Below are 20984 nucleotides of genomic sequence, written 5' to 3'. Positions count from 1 at the left end.
TACCATATTGAAAAATATACTATTTTTGTATGATAATTATGGGTTTTGTATTTTATTTTAATAGAAGTTGATGTTGCTTTTGCAATTATCCATCAATTTTTTAAAATTAAACACTATCTACAGATTTGCATCGAAGCGTTTCTTATGATAGTGATTTTAATCACTGTCAGATTAAATCTATACTGAACCCAACTATGCAATGTCTCCACTATGCCGCGACCCCACTGTGCTACCGTTTTTTTTTTTTTTAATTACTGTTATTTATATTTTAAGACGTTTAAAAAAGATTGTATCTCATTATGCCATAAGAAAAAATCAGCATTACAAAAGTACCATTACGACGGTATGTATATCTCATGTTGAATAAAATCTGTATATACTTGTTAAAAAGTTTTATTCTTTTAATAAAAAGAAAACAGAAATTCATTATAATATCATTGAGAAAATTAACATATTATATAATTATTTTATTTACAGGAAATAATATTAAAAGGTTGGAATCATTTATACAAATGCTAGACAACAGTATTGAATTTAAAGTAGTTAAAATCAATGTGAGTTTATAATTATGTTTATAATATTTATGTTTATTTAAATTTAAGTTTCAACCTTTCACAGATATAATTTAATTTCAAATAAATGCAGACTCATCACGCAATATATACAAATGTAAATACAAATCAATACTAATGATATTTTTAATACATTTTTTTTTTTAATTAACACCTAAAATAACTTAATAGAAATTATAAAATTATATGCCATAGATATTAAATTGTTATTTATTTTGTATAAAGTTTACATCTTTTTAATCACACGAATACAAAATATGAAAAGTAACTTGTGATGAGTCTTACATAATCGAACGATTTTTTTTTTGGTTTATTAATAAATTATTCAATAATTATTTGATAATTAATTTTCATAACTAAAAATTAAAATTCGTAGTAAGGTTTTTGAAATTCATAAGCAGCATTTATCAAGATTAATTAAATGAGAGATGTAAAATATAGGTTAAAATAACAAAAACAAAAAAATTTTACCTTTACAAATTAAAAAACTCTAATACAGTTGTGTCATCACTTACACTTTTGTGCCATAATAGACATATGATGTATAAGTATTAAGATAAATTAATTAACTATCACAATTAGTAATTATTTTAATTAATAATTAATTGATATAACATGATAATTATTATCATACATAACCATAATAACTGCCAATGAAAATATTATGTCCATCTTTATCAATAAGGTAAAGCAGGTATAACAAGTCAAAACGTTGTTAATAGAGATAAAAATATGTGTTATATAAATGTTGTAAGTAGCAATAAAACTGATCATTGGGGTATAAGAATGAGAATCTCTTCCTTCGACACATTTTAAAGATAATAGATTTGGTTAAAAGGCAGTGTAGCAAAAGTATAACAATTTTTTTTATGGGTACGAAAACAATATTTATATTTTAATCTTAATTTTGACTATATAGATGAGCTTTAACCTGAAGCATGATAATATATATACAAATACAGAATGATTGTTTCGTTGAACGTTTTATTTTTTCTGAAAATATAAAAATGTAAAAAACTTTTTTTTAGTTTGTTTGAGTTAGTAATTATTTCTCAATTTTTAATTGAATATATATATTTAAAATCCCTAATAAATTAAAGTTTTTAAAATTTTCTTTAAATTTAATAAAAGAAAATTATTCAGAAATTTTTCTTATTTGAGTAATTTATAACTTGAATCAAAATTTATAAAACATCTGTTAATTTTGTTCTATACATTTTTTAAGTAATTTCTTTTTGCACAATTGTATCTAAACATTTTATAATATTGGCAAATATTACTATAAAATTTCAATCTGTATTGCAGTTCACTATGCGGTTAACCTGATACTACTGGGTTTTTTTTTAATTTATATCAGTTTTAATTAAGTAACAGTTGAAAAATATTTTAGTTTATTACAATTCGAGTTTTAATTTATTATATTTCTACTGTAACAGACAGATTAATCGGTTAACTACGTTAATATTTCATAACCTACTACTCTATCTATTCAGCAATAAAGTTTCTCTGATTATTAACGAGCAGGCGCCGTATGGTAAACAAAACCCAAATAACAATATTTGGACATAATTCCTTTTGCAACTAAATGACTCAATTAAAATTCTATTGCCATAAATATTATATGATATACCCAAAAAAATTTATATTCAAAATAATTAATGCATAACTAATTCTTATGTAACTGTTGAGCAATAATATTTTCATAATAAAACATAGTAAAAAAAATTTTAAAAAAACATAATTAATGTTATTTTATTTTTAATTNCTAGTAAAAAAAATTTAAAAAAAACATAATTAATGTTCAATTTTATTTAAATTTTTAATTTATATTTTACAGAGTAATCTTAACAGAAATACACATTTAATAAATGATACAATTTATGATAAAAAAATAAAAGATCAACTAGAAGGTATTCAAAAATTGTCTTCATGGAATTATGTCAAAAATGATATTATTAAATTGTACTCTATTGAAAAATCTTATATAACGCTTGAAGATTTAATTAATAATTCAACAACATACAAAAAAACTCTTCAATCGACTATTGAAGAAGCAAAGAATATTATGTTTGATCGATCTTTAAAGTATGTGATCTTGCTATCTGTATATGCCTATGAAATTCTAATAATTCAACATAATTCAAAATCATATTGGGGACAGTTATTAGAAGTTTCTGATAAAATAAATAAAACAATGTTAAAATTGGATCACCTTAATTTTTTAAGTTCCCACTTAGACCAATTGAAAGATGCAAATCATGATGGAACAGGTAGACTGGCTAGATTAAAAGGATTGATACATCAATGCGCAAGCTATTTTTTAACACACGAAGAATTGAAAAAATGTGATTTTCAATATGAATTAACAGATTCCGATCTTTGGGATAATCACATACTACCACAAGATATAATAAATAAATTATTAAATGGATTTCCCAAACAACAAGAAAATGAAGAGCCATACAATTTTCATGATATACAGAAATTTCATGATAAAGAAAAACATCTAGATAAAATGAAGAAAAAATTAGAGAAAATTTTTAGTTTAATTCACGCAGAATATAACACAATTATCTAATTAGTTTGTAACTTTTGATAAAATCTTTGAATAGGGTATAATATTTATCTTACCTAGTATAAATTTATCTTCTAAAAACCTTTATATCAATAATTATTTTTAAATCTGCTTAAATTATTTAAGCAGATTTAAAAAGAGTAGAAAATTCATAATACCATTTTTGAGTAATTAAAAAAATAATTTGTTAACATATTGATATAAAATATTATAATAACTATATTATAAATAAATGGTTTATTTTCAATATTATTTTGTTATAAAATAATTTTTTTCAAATGATTGTGCAACGTATTAATTTAAAATAAAAACAATAATCTATTATATTATTTATGTTTCATTATTTATGAAAAATTATAGTTATATTTTTCGGAACTTTTATAAAAATAAATTAATAAATACTAGATTCCGTCCCAGACCTGGATCCTACAAGCCTAACGCTGATTGTATGAGGCCCTTCGTTCCATTCTTACGGGTAGATCACAGATTCTATTAGGATTAACGTCGGACGTGATATTGACTTATATAATTTTATAAAAAAATTTTAATAGCAGCTTTAGAAAATGGAGTTGATGCTCACATGAAAGTTGATTTCTTTAAAGTTCCGTCACCTTCTCTTGTTAATATTTTAATAAACTAAATTTATTTTATTTGTTAGTGTTTTTCTGAATTTTTACTGCAATATAATTCTTCACGCAGAAGTCTGGTTTCAGAAAAAAGATTAAAAATCTGGAATTTTTTAGTTTTATGAAAATCTGACACTTTACCTACTCACAGAAAGGGAATCGAAATGTCAACTTTTCCAAAAAAATTATTTTCTTTTTCGACTTAACTTTTGAAAATGATCCGGAAATATTGATACTTTTAGGTATATCTTAAATTACAGCTTAATCAATATACTTTAATTAAAAAAAAAAACGTTTGTCTGCACGACTTATCTTCTATGTGCAAATGGTTCCGTAGTTAAAAATTTACTATTTTTATGTTATAATTCTCCATTTTATGTTTTATAGTTTTAATTTTATATCGCCACAACTTTTTGAAAATTACACGAATCAATACAATTTTTTTCCATATACAGGGTGGCCCACCACTCACTGATAACTTAAATAACTTTTGATCCAGTTAATATTATTAGCTGATTTTTTTTTTAAATAATAGTTATACGTTAGGTCTATAGCTATATCTCAATAATTAATTTTTTTACATTTTATTAAAAATATTAATTATTTTTAAATTTTAAATAAAATGTAAAAAAAAAATCTAAGATAGCTATTTTGTAGAGTAGAATTTAAGAAAAATTTTAGTAAAAAAATATCTTATTAATATTCAGTAGTAAATATTCTGTAGCGTTTTGAAGTTTGTGAAAATTTGAATTTTCATGTATTATTTTACGGTATTAAACATTGAAATACGTATTGAGAAAAGGACAGAAGAAAACGCTATCTTTTCAATATACTTTTGAATGAGAGTGATAAGTAATAATTGCCTTATCTAATTTCTTATCATGGTATTAATGCCAAGTTTGTAATGTATACACATTATCATCATATGTATACACAGTAATCATGAAAAGATAGCGTTTTCTTCTGTCCTTTTCTCAATACGTATTTCAATGTTTAATACCGTAAAATAATACATGAAAATTCAAATTTTCACAAACTTCAAAACGCTACAGAATATTTACTACTCAATATTAATAAGATATTTTTTTACTAAAATTTTTCTTAAATTCTACTCTACAAAATAGCTATCTCAGATTTTTTTTTTTACATTTTATTTAAAATTTGAAAATAATTAATATTTTTAATAAAATGTAAAAAATTAATTATTGAGATATAGCTATAGTCCTAACGTATAACTATTATTTTAAAAAAATAATCAGCTAAAAATATTAACTGAATCAAAAGTTATTTAAGTTGTCAGTGAGTGGTGGGCCATCCTGTATACTTTATTACTCACTTGTCTTTGTGGTGAAAACGGACATTAAAGTTAAAAGAAAAAAGTACGATTTTTGTGTAAAAGTTGCATAATTCAAAATAATATAATAAATTGTTGCACAATAACTTATTTAAAACTCTTTTTAAGAAATTAGTGTATACTACATAAGCGTATTAAGAAATGCACGTCTGTTATATGCGCTGTCGATGAATTGTATATTAATTTGGTAATGTTTCCATCTGATGACAGAAAATGGTAGACGATCGTCTTGGCAATTAATAAATGAAAAGTATGACGGAACAGGTAGACTGGCTAGATTAAAAGGATTGATACAGCAATGCGCAAGCTATTTTTTAACACACGAAGAATTGAAAAAATATGATTTTCAATATGAATTTACAGTTTTTGGTCTTTGATATAATCACATACTACCACAAGATATAATAAATAAATTATTAGATGAATTTCCCAAAAAACAAGAAAATGAAGAGTCATATAATTTTCATGATGTACCAGAAAATCTAATTGAATTAAAGGAAAAATTAGAGATAATTTTTAGTTTAATTCACGCAGAATATAACGCATTTGTCTAAATAGATTTGTAACTTTTTATAAATTATTTGAATAGGGTATAATATTTCTCCTACATAGTAAATAATTCTGCTATAATCAACTTAAATTATTTAGGCAGATTTTAAATAATAGAAAATACATATTACCTTTTTTTCATTAATTTAATATTAATTAAAAATTAACTTATTATTATAAAATATACTATATTATAAATACATAGCGTATTTTAATATGTAACCAATAAATACAACCCAACTAAACTCGTACTCTATTAACTTTGTCTCACTCCTACTAATTCGTAATCCTTTTCCTTCAAGAGCTTTTCTTCACAACTCTAACCTTTGATTAATTTTGTCAATATTTTCTCTTATGAACACTATATCTCCAACGAGCATCATTCACCATGATACCTCTTCTTGCACTTCTATAGTTAACTCATCACAAAAGAAAATAAGGAAGGGCTTAAGTAGAACTTAGGTGTACTGCTACTCTAATCCTAAAACCTTCTGTTATACCACCTACACTTTTTACCCTTATACAAGTCAATAGGATGTGTATCATACATATCCTCTACTGTTTTGAATCGAAACTTTTTTTATGATAATAATTTTAATCATTGTCAAGTTTCTACACTTGTTAATCTAATTAACTTTTACTACTTTTATTATTTTTAAAGAGTAGATTTTAGAAATGGTGCAACAAAAGTTGCAAGGGTATATGAGAATCGATCCCGAAACGGTTGGGTCAAGAACTGAGACATTAAATGTCGTTCACTTAAAATTATTTTTTGAAATATATAAAAAATAAAAACTTGCAATATATCTTGGGGGAGTGAGCTGAGGATGACTTTAAAAAGGGCGATAAGGAAGATAACCCCCTCTCTACACCAGCGCTGTCAATATTTTTTTAAACCAACATTTATGATATATAGCTTAATAATATATTTTTTTTAATCATCACTTTATTTTTAAGCGAAATTTTTTCTTATAACATTTCGAACGAATAAATAATTAAATAAATTATTTTAATCTTCTATCTCCGACGAAAAATACCTATTACATATCTTGTGACATCGTAGACCTTTAACTAAGTATAAGGTAATTAATACAATATAAGATATTAAGGTACAATTAATAATTATACTTGTAAGAAGACAATGGGTGGTATCGGTTATTTTAAAAATTATTTATTTAAGGCGTCTGGGTACCGACCTTTTTTCAGGGGTCGAATATAGGCAATTTTGCGATTATTCGTGTTAGGCAGTGTCGTTGTGTGAGAAGTAAATGATTAGTAATGTGAGGTGTCCATTATTTGGAGTATTTTCGTCGTTTTATAGTATATAACAAAACCGGTACCTGCCTTGCTTTTTGGTACAATACGATTATATTAATTTAATAATGACGCAAGTTTATTTTGTGTAGTATAAAAACCATAGTTTAGCAGCAGCCTCATCGTTATTACTTATAGACGCGTCATGATTTCACAAATTTTAATTTATTATAAAAATAATTAAATTATTTATTTTTGATGAGTAAGAAAAACTAAATATTTACAGAAAATACAATAAATTATATGACATCGACATCGATTATTTTGAAGTTATAAAATTATAAATAAAACTTTAATTCGAATTATATGAATTCAATTTACAAAATTAAATTATTTACACAGTATGATATTTAAGTTTTATAAGCCTGTTCTTATGGGAAGTCCTTTGTCAAAACGAGAGTCAATTATCTCTGGTAATAGACAATCCATGTAGAACTTTTCTAAAAGTGGTCACATTTTATTACACACTTCATTGTTTTTTCAATTTTATCAAATACCATACCTATAAGTACAATATATTAATAAATGTTTGAGGTCGTACATTTAAATAACTACTTTTTATATATTGTTTTTTTTACTTTATTTTACATTTACATTGTCTTGTTATTTGATGATCAAGCAATTTATGTATGTATACATTTCAAATGTGTTGAAATAAAAAGCTCATCACATAAGTTACTTAGTGTTAGATCTAGGTTGATAACATAATGTGTGACTGAGAAAAAAACACGTCATTGTGTCAAATTTAAAGAGAAATTATTAAAATGTAATGCTGAATACATCAACAAGATATATTTTTTATTTTTTAGCGTATCGTTAAATAATAACAATCCAGTAGGTACAGATATGGATAGATGCAAGCATAAAACACATCATAGTAAAACTAATAACTTCTCATTTTTTTATCGAAGCTAAAAAAGTGTATGAAAATTATTTTTATGTACACGTACCTCACCAGGTATATTTTTTGACGTCACATATATTATGTTAATACATAACCGATTCTTTTATTATTTTTTTTTGGTAGCAATATTTTTTTATGACCCCATTTATTTAGCGACACTTATATAGGAATATATCAAAAAAATTTGTTTTGTATTATGCAATGATAGCTTTGTCGGTCAATAGATAAAAGCAAATATCATATATACAGATCAATATATAAAATTAAGTATACATTTGTAACTATTTTTAGGCAGTAGGTATTGCCATACGCAACTCTATGGGCAATAAAATAGCTGCTGCGGATAAAGCAAATACGCGCACGAGCATGTCAGAATAACAGCTTCTGTTTAAAAATCATTAGTTTGAACATACAAAACAACCCGTTTTTGTTCCAACACTACGACGAAACTACTGATGCGATAAGAATTCTGAAAACATATCTAAATTCAGTATCATGTCACTTAGGTATCGGTCAGGCCACTTTTTTGAAATTGTGATTCCTTCAACGCAAAAATTTATTTTGAAAAAATTTAAATTATTCAAAATTGTAAACTGTACTTAAGAGTAAAAAAAAAATCAAAAATTCAAAAAAATGGCCTGACCGATACCTAAGTGACATGATGCTGAATTCAGATATGTTTTCAGAATTCTTATCGCATCAGTAGTTTCGTCGTACTGATGGAACAAAAACGGGTTGTTTTTGACTAAAAAGCGGTAGGTACCCAGACGCCTTAACATTTTAAAAATGTTTTTATTGATAACACAAATTCAGAAAATTTATGTTTATAATATTTGTTATGTTATCAGTGCATTGCTTATATTAAATATAAGGTTCAATAACATTTTTCGTGTAATAACAATTATTTTTTAGTCATAATTATTATTTTTGTTATTTTATTTTTCAAAGATGACTGATGAAAAAAATGCGATATCTAAAAGAGTGAATAGTGTATTAGAAACACATCTAGAAAAAGAAAAGGTATAAATTGAAAATAATTTTTTGGGTCGGTATTTTTTATCTACATAGAATTCATTTTTATTTCAATTTTTTAGGATGCATTGGAAGCATTAAAAGAGATATCCGAATTTCATACAGAAAATACATTAGAATGTAGAAGAAGTCTAAGAACAAAAATAGAAAAAAGAAGTTTAGCTTTAAATGAAGTAAGCTACTTATATTTATTATACAAAAATGATGAACTAATTTGTTAATATTTTGATAATAGTTTGTGTTAAAATCAGAATGAGAGTAATTTAAAATGGAACTCTATTTATCTTATAGTAATTTTAATGCTAAAATTTTAAAACAGAAAATTCAAACAATATTTAAATGCAACAGAGTGTTTACGAATAATTAAGATTTAAACAATGCCCCTATCTAAACATGTTCAATTTTTACCTAGTTCCTTTCTGGTTTTAATTTATAGATTTGAAAATATGAAATAATTTATTATGAAATTTTTATTTATAAAACACATAGCAACTTGTTTTTAGAAGAACTATTAGGAAAACTTATTTTTTTTTTTTAAATTTTCTAACTTTTGAAAAAATATTTATTATTTTTTTAGGATTTTTTATTAGCTTTAGAAAAAGTGAAAAATGCTGTAAATGCATTACACGAAAATGTTAGCTCTATGAATTCTTCGGTTATGAATATTTCCATTCAATTAAAAGAAACTAAAGCTGAAACTGAATATTTGATTGAACTCACTAAACAATTGCAAACTGAAAGGTTGGTTATTGTTGTTTTATATGAAATATCAATGTGACTTTGTAAAATTATGTTAATAATATATTAAACTGATTTTAAAAACGTATATATTGAACACAACTAAAATATAATTTAATAATAATTTTATATTTTAATTTTTATCTTATAGTATCATTTTCTTTTTTTCTTTTTTACCAAAAAATTTTTAGAAAAAATATATTAAGTCAAAAAATTCTAGTTGATACATATTCTAAAGCATTTCAATTAACTCCAAATGAAATTAATTGTCTTCGAAATAATGATGTCACTCAAGAATTTTTTAATGCTTTACACAAAACCCAAATTATTAGCACTAATTGTCGGACACTCATGCAAGCGGGTCACCAAACATCTGCATTAAGTCTTATGGAACAGATATCTGGTTATCAAGTAATAAGGAACAACATTTTAAATATGTTTGGGGGGATTTTGATTATTTATTATTATTATGAAGTTAAATATAGAAAACTTACTGTCATCAGCCTTCTCAAATATATATATATATATATATATACTAGTAAATAAGACTTTTTGTTACATTATATATTTTAGTTGTACCTACACTACTGACCAAAAGAAACTGTTGAAATAATTTTTATAACTTAAGGTTTATTACTGTTGTATTTGGAAATTTTCCTGAATTTATTAGGAATTTTATTTATTTACTTATTTAAAACATAGTATAATATCAAAAGAATATATATATATATATATATATATATATGTTTGTGTATATATGTACAGCATGTCCACATCACAGTTACAAAAAATAATGTTTTTTAAATCTGAACCATGTGTTTACAGACTATTGTCCAAAAGTGTATGCCTACATTACATATATTTAATGGTATAAACTAATACATTTAATTTTAAACATTTTTAGCATCTTGCTATGGAGAGACTGTATAGATGGTGTCAATTACATTGCAGAGACAAAGAATCTAATTCTAATGGTCCCTTACTTGTGAGTGCTATGGAAGTACTGCAAGATCGGCCTGTGTTATTTAAGTATATTTATTTTAACTAAATAATTTTCCATTAATAGTGTGATAAATTCTACCTTAATTGTGATTGGACACATTAAATTTTTTAAACTTTAAATAAAAATTGTTTACATTTTTTTACAGTTCTTTTGATTTTTTATTAACCTGAAGATGAAAATAACAAACATAAATGTAAAATTTTTACAAATAAAACTTAAAAAAAAAATTTATTTTTGATAAAAAAACTTTGAAATGTACATTCAAACTACAGGATAATCAAAATTACAATTAAAGTTACAATTGTGATTAAAATAATTATTATCAAATTTAAATTATTATATTTTTATTAATTGATTTAAACATTGATTTTGTAATGTGATCCTCCCTAAAATGAAAAATATTTCTCTGCTACTGTATATCCCAACATCAAATTTATACAAACTTGGGTCCTTTTAAAATTACTCAAACAAAATGTATAAATCAAAAAATCATTGCAATAGTATTATTGAGAACATCGAATGGCACAATTCTTAAATTCAGCCCTGCTTCTGGTATTAGAAAAACTAAGATGTTAATGATAAATTTTTACTTGATATCCAAATTTTTAAAATATCTTAAAATTCAAATGATTAATAAAATAAAAAAACTATAAGATCAAATAATTGAACTATAATCAAAATTGTTTGTAATTTCTTTGTTTATTATATTACCTAGTCAATAATAGAAGTTTCATTTTTAAAAAGTTAAAGTTAATACCTATATCCTTGATGGCATAAAAAAAATATTTGACTACATTATATTATAAAGATTTTTGAACCAAACAATTTTCCTTTACAAAAATGTTCAGTAGTTCTAAGAAAATGAGTGTCTTTATCAAAATCAATAATTCTATATAAAATTCTAAAAATTTGTTGTAAACAGAAAACTTAACAAAATTTTGGCACTTAAATTAACCTAAATTTTTTACTTAAATATTTTATTGCTATACTATACAATCCTAAACAATTTTATTGTAGGTATGTATTAGAAGAATATTGTACAGTCAGACAAGCAATTGTTGCTCAAATGTTTATTGATGCTCTAACAGTTAATAGTTCTAATGATGTATCCTTAAAAACTTTTAGTAAAGATGTAAGATTATATGTTAATAATATGTTGTCTTGGTTAATTGATTATATACCAAAAGAGAGAAAATATTTGACGTATCTATTGAAAAACTGTGATAAAATGAGTAATAAGTTGTAATTTGTTAAAATGATAAACATTATAGTATTTATTGAAATATAGATGTAGATGAAGAAATAGCAACATGTATGAGTAGTGTTACTGAAGGATTATGTAGTCCACTTTCTTCGCGTATAGAAAATGTATTACACATGAATGAAAATCCTTTGGATTTATACAGTGTTGCAAGTTCATTGAAATTCTATCTTCAAATTGTTATTAAAGTATATTATTTTTTAATTATAGCAAACATTTTCTTCATTTTTTACACAGTAAAATTACATTGATTCAAATTAAAATCTTGATTTCACTAGAATTTTTGTATAATTAATACATTTATAAATATAATATTTATTTATTTAGACTGTACCAGCTGGACAATTGTGTCAAACCATAACTGAATTGCATAAAACTATGGAATGTGTTTTTTTAAATAAACTACAAAACTTAGTTCGAGACACTCTCTTAGAACGTATTGAAGCCCCTCCTTCTGACTTATCGCCATCACCTGGTATTGGTTACCTCCTAAGTATCTTAAGACAAGTTTTGTCAGTAGCTGCAGTTACAGAAGATAAACATGATGATATATCTATGGTTTGTCATTAAAATTAAACTAGTGATAAAACATGCTAGCATGAATATAAGGGAAGAAAAAATAAGTGATTTTCTAATTGATAGATTAATAACTAAAAAAATTAATTATGATTTGCCTTTTAAAAAAAATATATTTCATGCTCTCAAAAATAGTAAAATGTTCCCTTCAAAAATCTCTTCTGGATTTGAGCCTGAATAAATAACAGGTTAATTCTTCTAAATCCCGATTAAGTAACCAAACCTTAATATAACAGCATAATAAAGTGATAGTACCTAAAGAATATAATTGTCCATCAAAATATTATCAAATTTTATTGAGCTGTCTTGATTAGATATTTTAATTTGCAATTGTAAATATTACAGTCTAATGATACTTCAAGGTATTATAACTATCTTGAATAGTGGATTACCTTTTTTCATTTACATTAATTTTCTAAATTTTATTTTAGATATCATCTTGTGTTTTGGATCCATTATTACAAGCTATCAATTTAAGTGCTTCAAGACTTTCTCCTTTAGATATGGCTGTATATAAATTAAATTGTTTGAATGACATACATGAAACTTTAGTTCTATATCAATTCATTGATGATAAATTACAACATTTACAAGTAAATCTTTTTTCATTTATGTTTATACAATAAATTACAAAAATTCCTATTTTTTTTTGTAATTTAGACACATATGAATGAGCAATTAGAAACAGCATCTATTGAGCAAATAAAATATTTAGTCATTCATTTAAATCTGGAGGAAATTCAAACAGCCCTTAAAGCTCAAGAATCTAATATTCCAATGTCCCAAATCCAAGGAATGGAAGCAGAAAATTTAATAAATTTTTTGGTAGTTTTATTTTTATAATTTAATAATTACTACCTAATTAATAAAAATAATTATTCAAAATCTTCTTAATAAAAAAATTTTAGCTCTTATAAATAAACATTTAGTTTAGACACCATTCTTAACTAAATGACTAAACAATACAAATTTTTATTAAATTAAATTTTTGTTTATCCTTTATTTAGTTAATGTATTTATTTTTAACTAACAAATTAAGTTATTAAATTTCAAATAAAGGTATTGAAATAAAATACACATTTTAGTAATATTACACTATTTAAGACTTTTATTAAATAAATTAAAAAATTAAATGTATGGTCATTATGTTTGGATTATTTTTATATATTTTAACTGCTCTTTATTTGTCTTTTATCCTTAAACAAATTAGAATTAATACGCAATTAATAACCACCTATTATAAATAAATAATTAATTTAAATATTATGATTTATTCTAATGGCATATCATTTCTAGACCAAAATTGAAACTATGTTAGTTATGCCAGATACATTGTCAGTACCACAAATGGGATATCTAAAAAACACTCAACACCTAAAGAATGTTAGGCGAAAATCAAATGAAGTTATTTCAGCTGTCTATAAGCAGATTTATGATCATGTTCACAACCCAAATAATGAATATGAAAATCCTTCTACATTAATGCCAAGAACACCTGAACTTGTTCATCAAATATTGGTCAATGATGAAAAATCACATCTAACAAGCACATAGATTATTAAAGTTTCACAATAAAAATTATTACTGAAATATTTTTTATTTTAAAAGTTACAAATTATACACAATTATTTATTTTTAACAAGTCTTATTTTTCTAATAACGTTCCACGTGTATGTCTTTTTATATCTAAAGCAATTTCTGGCTCAACAATATCTACTGCTTTACGTTTAGACATCCCTTTTCTTTCAAGTTGCTTTTCAATTATACGAGCATTATTTGCATAAGAATCGGCTACTTCTCTCTGTAAGGGATATATATAATTTAAATAACTATTACCATACTATTAAAAAAAAATATATATTAATATGAATAGATGTATAACTTACAGCTTCTATTTCATCCTCCTCTTCATCTATAGTAGACACTGTTACAGAGCTAAACTTGCCCATATTTTTTGTATGTTTAGTTACCATAATTTTTTTAGGTTTGTCAACTGCTACTTGATTATAAATGTCCATTTTAGGGGCATCACCCGTGCATTTCATTATTGCACCTTGTACAATAAAAAAAACATTAGAAGTAGTCTGATGTTTATAGTATAGAAATAAACCACACCTATAAAATATAAAAAATTGTAAATAATGAATTATACTTAAGTGTATTTATTGAACTAAAACAAAAACATACTTTTTACATTTATACCGGTGTTGTTTTTCAATACCTTCAGGCCTTTTTAAATATATTATTTCATCTTGGTCAAAAGTCAATTTATTAGCATGTTTGGCTCCATCAATTACTCTAGCTCCATCACGTTTACGTAAAGGTAATTTTTCAATAGCACAATCTAAAAAAAAGGGTGATAACAGCAATCACAAAATTTACTATACAAATACTTCATATAATTTATATAATATAATATTAAAAAGATATATAAAAGTAAAATAATATAGGTGGGCTGTCTAAGGCCAACCTCTGTATTATACTATGTCTCCCTATTTCATTATTTCCCTTAAGTCTAACAGAGGATACTAATAGAACACTTACTATAGCCAATCTCATTTTGGAATAGACAAAAAGTATTATTTGTAGTATATATATATTAGTATTAGTATTTCCTTTAATTGAAGTAAATTAAACTTTTTCAAATATATTCTATTCAAATCACACTCTATATGACTATAATAATATCTATAATATTAATTATAAGTTCATAATTTTATAATGAATGCTCGAGAATACTTAAATAGATGATTGGAGTGACTAGAGAAGATAGGACAACAAACAAATATATAAGAGGAAGTATACGTGTAGCATCAATTATTGATAAAATGAAAAAAAAATAAACTTAGATAAACCATCTAAATTTGTCATGATTGTGAGGAGAGAGGAATTGGAAGCTGTAAGAACAATTATGAAAATGTGTGTTGAAAAAAAAAAGAGGCAGAGGGAGAGCAAAAACCAGATGAAGATATGTTATTGAATAATATATGAGTGAGGCTGATGTATACATAAATGATGTGGGAAATCTTATCTCCTAAGTAATTGGGATAAAGGCTCGGAAAAAGAAGAACTTCATAATTTTATAATGATTTATAAATTGATATAATATTACATTTGTTTATATTACAATGAACATAATAAATGCTAACACTTATAAAATTAACTATGCGCCTTGATATATATGTAGGATTTAATTACAATAACTTAATTTTTTTATATATTTAAAATTGTAGAATTTAAATAAATAATGTGGTTAACTTCATTAATCTAATTTTGAGTTATTTTTTATTTTTTAAAAACACTTACATATAATAAAAGTATTAGCTTCTCAATGTTTTACCTATTAGCGTTTTTAATGGTATATAGACCATTTTTCATATAAATGAGCTTAGCACCAAGAAATGTTTTTTTAGAAATTATCTTAATTTTTCTTTTAAGGGCACCTAGCAATGTATTTATTTTATAGTAATAAACTATGCGAACCAGTTTAAAAAAATGTATAACACATAATATTAACAAAATAAATTAATTGTAATCACCTAAAATAAGTGTCATTTGTCCACATAAACAATAATATGAGTGTAATGGTCTTTCTTCATTGTATTCTTCTTGGTCTTTAGTATCTGAACATACTATACTCCTAGACACTACTTTTGGCATAGTTTATTAAATAAAACAAATTTTTAATGGTTAAATTGTTTTTAGTAACTAATTTTCATTTAACTTTGGAAACTTAAAAAAAATTATTTCCTCTCCAACTTTATAATTTAAATTAATTCATTCGCTTTAAATGTTAACTATATTTGTGTGATAAATGCATTTACTATCTATGATAAGATGCAATAGTCTCATTATCATTAAAAGAACAAACTCGAGATATTTTATCGCTGTCTAAAATAAATAGATATCGCCAAAATTTTTCTTTACTTATCATTGTGGACGTAAAAAATGCAAAATACTACCCTAGACGGCCGGCGTTATTGTCCATACCTTAAATCAGACTTGTATAGCAATTTTTTGATATCAGAATAAAGAAGCTTAAGCCAATTTGATGAAATTTTCAAACAAATTCTTTAGTATTTTATAATGTTACACATTTTATAGAAAACCCCATATTAATATTCACAATGAGAATTAATTTCAGAATTATGCTGCCTAGATCAAAATATTCAATAAACCACAAACTCCAATTTTTCACAAAAAAAAAAACTTAATTAAGGTCAATTTTCCAATAAATATATATAGTGTAAATATAATAATTTACATCTTTGGTATAAACGGTTTGTTTGTTTACATGTATTAATTTTAATAACAATTATGCGTAGTTATGTATATTCTTACAATGTATAATAAATTTAAATAATGCCTACTACACCTACCAGAATAGCTAGCTGACACAACTATAATAGTATGATAGTACTAGTATGATTTACTAATGATAAATTAAATAAAACTCTTGTACGTAAAATTTATTATTCATCTTTATTAAGATATTAAAAATTATTAGTATAAAATGTTTTGAAATAAAAACTGAATTATTTTAAGTTAACTTTGTTTTAACATTTAAATAATTATAAATATTGAATTAATTAAAAGAAAAAAAAAGTAAATACTAATTAGTTTTTATTTTCTTGGATTAAATTTTTCATTATTTGGGTTTAACTGTTGTCCATGATTGTCAATATTGGCCTTATCCCGCGATCCTTGGTAGGTAGCTTGGTGACCTGGACCAGTCTGTTTGTGATTAGGGTTGCACTGATTGGTGCGGTTTTGGTCTTGTCCTGGTTGGTTCATTCTGTAACATCAATTATATAATTTAGTAAAGATGAAAATACAATACATTTTATAAATAATTGACAAAAACTAAAAATTTTATTAAATTAATAACATATTTTCTATTAATTAGAAAATTATTATGACCTATTAAAAATTGTGAGTATATTTTTATTTTATATCTATTTAATTCGTATTTTTTAATTTTAATTTTTATATCATTAATGAATAATTATAAATCCTATAAATGATAATTTTGTCAACATAATTAGGTAGGTAAATAATTAGATTAAAAAAATTTTCTTAAGTTTGAACAAATTCGTCAATTTTTAATACAAATCACTTTATTATTAAATCATTTCAAATAAGGCTTATTTGTCTAATTTAATGTAACATAATATTTATTAATAATAAAATATATTTAATAATTTAAAAAAGTTAAATAACATATTGATATAACTTATTTTACAATTAAAATAATATTTTTTTGATAAATAAATTTTTTTTTATTTCATATTTATTGTTTCAACATTGTGGTTAAATTATTAAGCTTACTTTACTTTTTGCCAATTAAAAATTATTATGTTATTTTTATTAATTATAAAAAAATATTATCCCCAAAAGAAAAAAAAATACGAATTAAATTTGTATATAAAATATAATAAAGTTTTTAGTTAAGATATAAATCATAGAGTACTCACCTGAATTTTAGGATGTGGAAAACTAAAAACAATTCGTCAGTATTGCTGTATAAACGACAAGAAATTAGACCTTCAATTGATTGTCCCAAATGTTCTTCTCCCTTATATACTGTCCAAAATGAATGTTATCTATTTACTATTAAAATTATAGTATTATTATTGAAAATGTTTAATGTCCTATCGGGAAAAATGCTTTTTGTCAATAGGCCATACCCATTAATATTAATAGACATTAGAGATAATGAATTTGTTTTTCTTGAGAAATAAACCATTTTAATATTAAAAACAATTTATCATAATTGTGATAAATCGATTTAATACTTCTGAATTAGTTTTATTATGTATTATAATAATTATTTATATATTCAAGACGTCTTGCATAAACATATAGTAAAATGTTATTCAAAAAAATTATTTTATTTAAATCATATATTACATTTATTATCATAATCTAAATTAGATCAAATGTATTTTTAATTTAATTATTGACTTAGTTAAAATAATAAGTTAACCTGAATCATTTTTTGTAAATTAATATGAAAAATTTGGTAGTTAACTAAGAAAAATTTAAAAAAAGTTTAAAGTGAGTTAGTTACAATGAGTTTCTTGGTTTCCTTAAAATGATATAAAAATAATTACTATACCAGAATTATTATACCAAATTTAATAATTGTTCTCATTACTTCATACACTCTGTACCTATGCTTAAAAATATATAAACAATGGACATTTTTTTTAAGCTTTCTAATAAGAATATATATTTGTAACCCTTCCTCCAAAAATATTTAGTAAAATTTCCGATTATTATAAAATGACGGAATAAAAACAAAATTCTTATTGGAATATCGAACGGAATTTTTTTTTTATTTTGTACATGAAACGGTTGCGCAGGTAGAAAATATTATATGTTCTATTTGTTATTCTATTTTTTCAAATAATAGACGAGTTAAGAAGTTTTTGCGCCTAGTTTCTTTGTCTCATTATTATTTCCCAAAAACAGTTTATTTAGCCACCACATCACCTAGGAAAACTACACTAATGGTATGAAACCATAGTTTCATATCTATTGCTTTTACAATATTTATTTGCAATTTTTCGATTTTTTTTTATATTATTCAAATTATTAGAAATTCCCTTAGCATATATTTTTATCAACATAATTTTTTTTTTGCATAGTTAAAATGACGTTAAATATCATTACGAAAATAATGATAATGAACATCAAAATTTTATATGTAATATTTTGTTTTTTTTTTGTAAGATAGTACTTATTCAATTGTTTTGCTAAAATATTTAATTATTATTATAATAAATAAATGCATTGCAATTGAGAAAAATCGATAGTTCGAATAACTTCAAGAAGTGTTTATATATATATACTATTTCGTTTAATCATTATTTAAATTAATTAATTAATGCTTTAACACAAATGCTTCACGGTAATAAAATTAAGGATTTTTATTATCTCCAAATTATTGACTTAATTTTTTACTTGATTATACTTAAAGCCATAAATATAATAAATAATACAAGAAAAATAAGCAAATTTTAACAACTGTTTCACAAAAAATTTACAATAAATGTTCTCATGTAATTCCTAACCATTTTTTATCTTTGTTTATTCAAAAATGTTGCATTAATTGTTGTAAACTTATATCTAATAAAGATATAACTTAGGGTATAATGATGCGATTTTTTACAGCTCTTGCATTAATTGTTTTTCTTTCTCATCAGTATATAATTTAGAAATATAATAAAAATATGTTAATTTCCAATAATGCGCTAAAACTTAATAAGTATTAATTTATCTCTCGTCTACATAACTTCTTCCTAGCACAATAACCACTTTTGTACCAGTGTTGTTAATGGCGTGTTTTTTTTTTTATAATTGAACAGTTTAAAACGTTTTAGATGTTCCACAAGACCAATGTAAAATTTGACATTTTTGGTATTTTAAACACGTTTATAATATAACAACCCTATTATGCATACAACGTTCAACTAGAAATTATAACTTTATTATAAGTTATAAAATAATGAATGTAGTTAACTCATAATTTAAATTATGGGACACTAATGTGAATAAAAATAAAATTATCATCATGATTGTTTATTTAGTCTATTAGAAAATCTGTATTTTATAAAATTCCCTTAATTGTTTATGGTTCACTTTTAAAATTAAATATAATGAATAGTTCCAATTCAGTCAAGTCATTAATAATGCATTGAAAACAGAACAACAAGATTATAATCACATAAAACTGATAGCATGGTTTAATTTTAAAATTATTAATGGATTTCCTTAGTTTACTCATCAAATGACAGAAAATATTTATTTGAAAAGCACATTAACTATTAAAAAACTCATAATTAATTTTTATTCTAAATAAATAGTTTAATGTATTAAGAAAAATTTTCAATTTACGTTAAAATTGTGCAACAATTTAATAACATGTTAAGTAAATTACCAATCATTATATAATGGCGTATTGTATCATTAGACATTCAAAATCAACCAACACTAGTCATTTGAACTATGGAACAAACACCGAATATATTGCTACTATTAGATTTTAAATAAAATATAATATTTAAATAAGAATATTCAATTTTAACAAAGAAAATAACTAAAAAATTTTTGTTAAACTGTACAAGTAGCATTTTTTTTCATTTATGTTAAAATACAATTTTCAAAAGTTCATTTTTCTAAGGTTTTTTATTTTTACTTTAACAATGTTGATAATTAGTTTTTTTTCGAAAACAATATAACAACTAGTATAACAAATACACTACACCAAGTTGCTACTTCGGGAACGTGAAAGTAATTTTTATCAGATACGTATCATACGCCATGCTATGTGAACATACTTATAAATGGCTTTTAAATATTGACAAAAAAATATTGAATATACTGTAAAATTAAAATATAATGTTAGAGGCATATTTTGGAATTTTCTAATTTTACAATTTCTATGATTTCTTTCGAATATTAAATGCTTGTTAAAT

General features: G+C 23.5%; 3 protein-coding genes across 6 annotated transcripts in view; 2 read left to right on the top strand and 1 right to left on the bottom strand.

The window, feature by feature from the left end:
• Positions 1–5522, top strand: part of LOC126906596 (uncharacterized) — an 11974-nt gene extending 6452 nt beyond the window's left edge. The window contains exons 6-9 of one of the 2 annotated variants that reach the window (XM_050687254.1): positions 274–343; positions 478–554; positions 2410–2842; positions 5392–5522. In XM_050687254.1, the coding sequence (XP_050543211.1) occupies positions 274–343; positions 478–554; positions 2410–2842; positions 5392–5504 (693 nt within the window). In that variant the 3' untranslated portion in view covers positions 5505–5522. Of the gene's footprint in view, positions 1–273; positions 344–477; positions 555–2409; positions 3281–5391 lie in introns of those variants that run through there. The other variant, XM_050687253.1, reaches the window with a different exon arrangement.
• Positions 5523–8358: 2836 nt separating this feature from the next.
• Positions 8359–14146, top strand: LOC126906590 (conserved oligomeric Golgi complex subunit 6). 3 transcript variants are annotated; one of them, XM_050687241.1, is made up of 12 exons: positions 8359–8649; positions 8843–8914; positions 8989–9099; positions 9504–9667; positions 9856–10075; positions 10569–10693; positions 11685–11899; positions 11956–12116; positions 12256–12486; positions 12936–13097; positions 13165–13329; positions 13801–14146. In XM_050687241.1, the coding sequence occupies exons 2-12, from the start codon at positions 8843–8845 to the stop codon at positions 14056–14058; spliced, it is 1884 nt and encodes a 627-aa protein (XP_050543198.1). In that variant the 5' UTR covers positions 8359–8649; the 3' UTR covers positions 14059–14146. The 3 variants fall into 3 exon arrangements, with proteins under 3 accessions (XP_050543198.1, XP_050543199.1, XP_050543200.1); XM_050687242.1 differs by lacking the exon at positions 8359–8649 and adding an exon at positions 8748–8766; XM_050687243.1 differs by lacking the exons at positions 8359–8649; positions 8843–8914 and having other exon boundaries at positions 8987–9099; positions 9517–9667.
• On the bottom strand, positions 14082–16275 carry LOC126906602 (STING ER exit protein). The gene is made up of 4 exons (XM_050687263.1): positions 16044–16275; positions 14692–14848; positions 14391–14619; positions 14082–14305 (listed from the first exon to the last, which is right to left on the bottom strand). The coding sequence occupies exons 1-4, from the start codon at positions 16162–16164 to the stop codon at positions 14150–14152; spliced, it is 663 nt and encodes a 220-aa protein (XP_050543220.1). The 5' UTR covers positions 16165–16275; the 3' UTR covers positions 14082–14149.
• Positions 16276–20984: the final 4709 nt, after the last annotated feature.

This window comes from Daktulosphaira vitifoliae, unplaced genomic scaffold (genome assembly GCF_025091365.1).
Source record: "Daktulosphaira vitifoliae isolate Bord-2020 unplaced genomic scaffold, ASM2509136v1 Scaffold_5, whole genome shotgun sequence".
Taxonomy (NCBI): Eukaryota; Metazoa; Arthropoda; class Insecta; order Hemiptera; family Phylloxeridae; genus Daktulosphaira; species Daktulosphaira vitifoliae.
The sequence above is the reverse complement of the archived record's forward strand: the minus strand, read 5'-3'. Positions and strand labels throughout refer to the sequence as shown.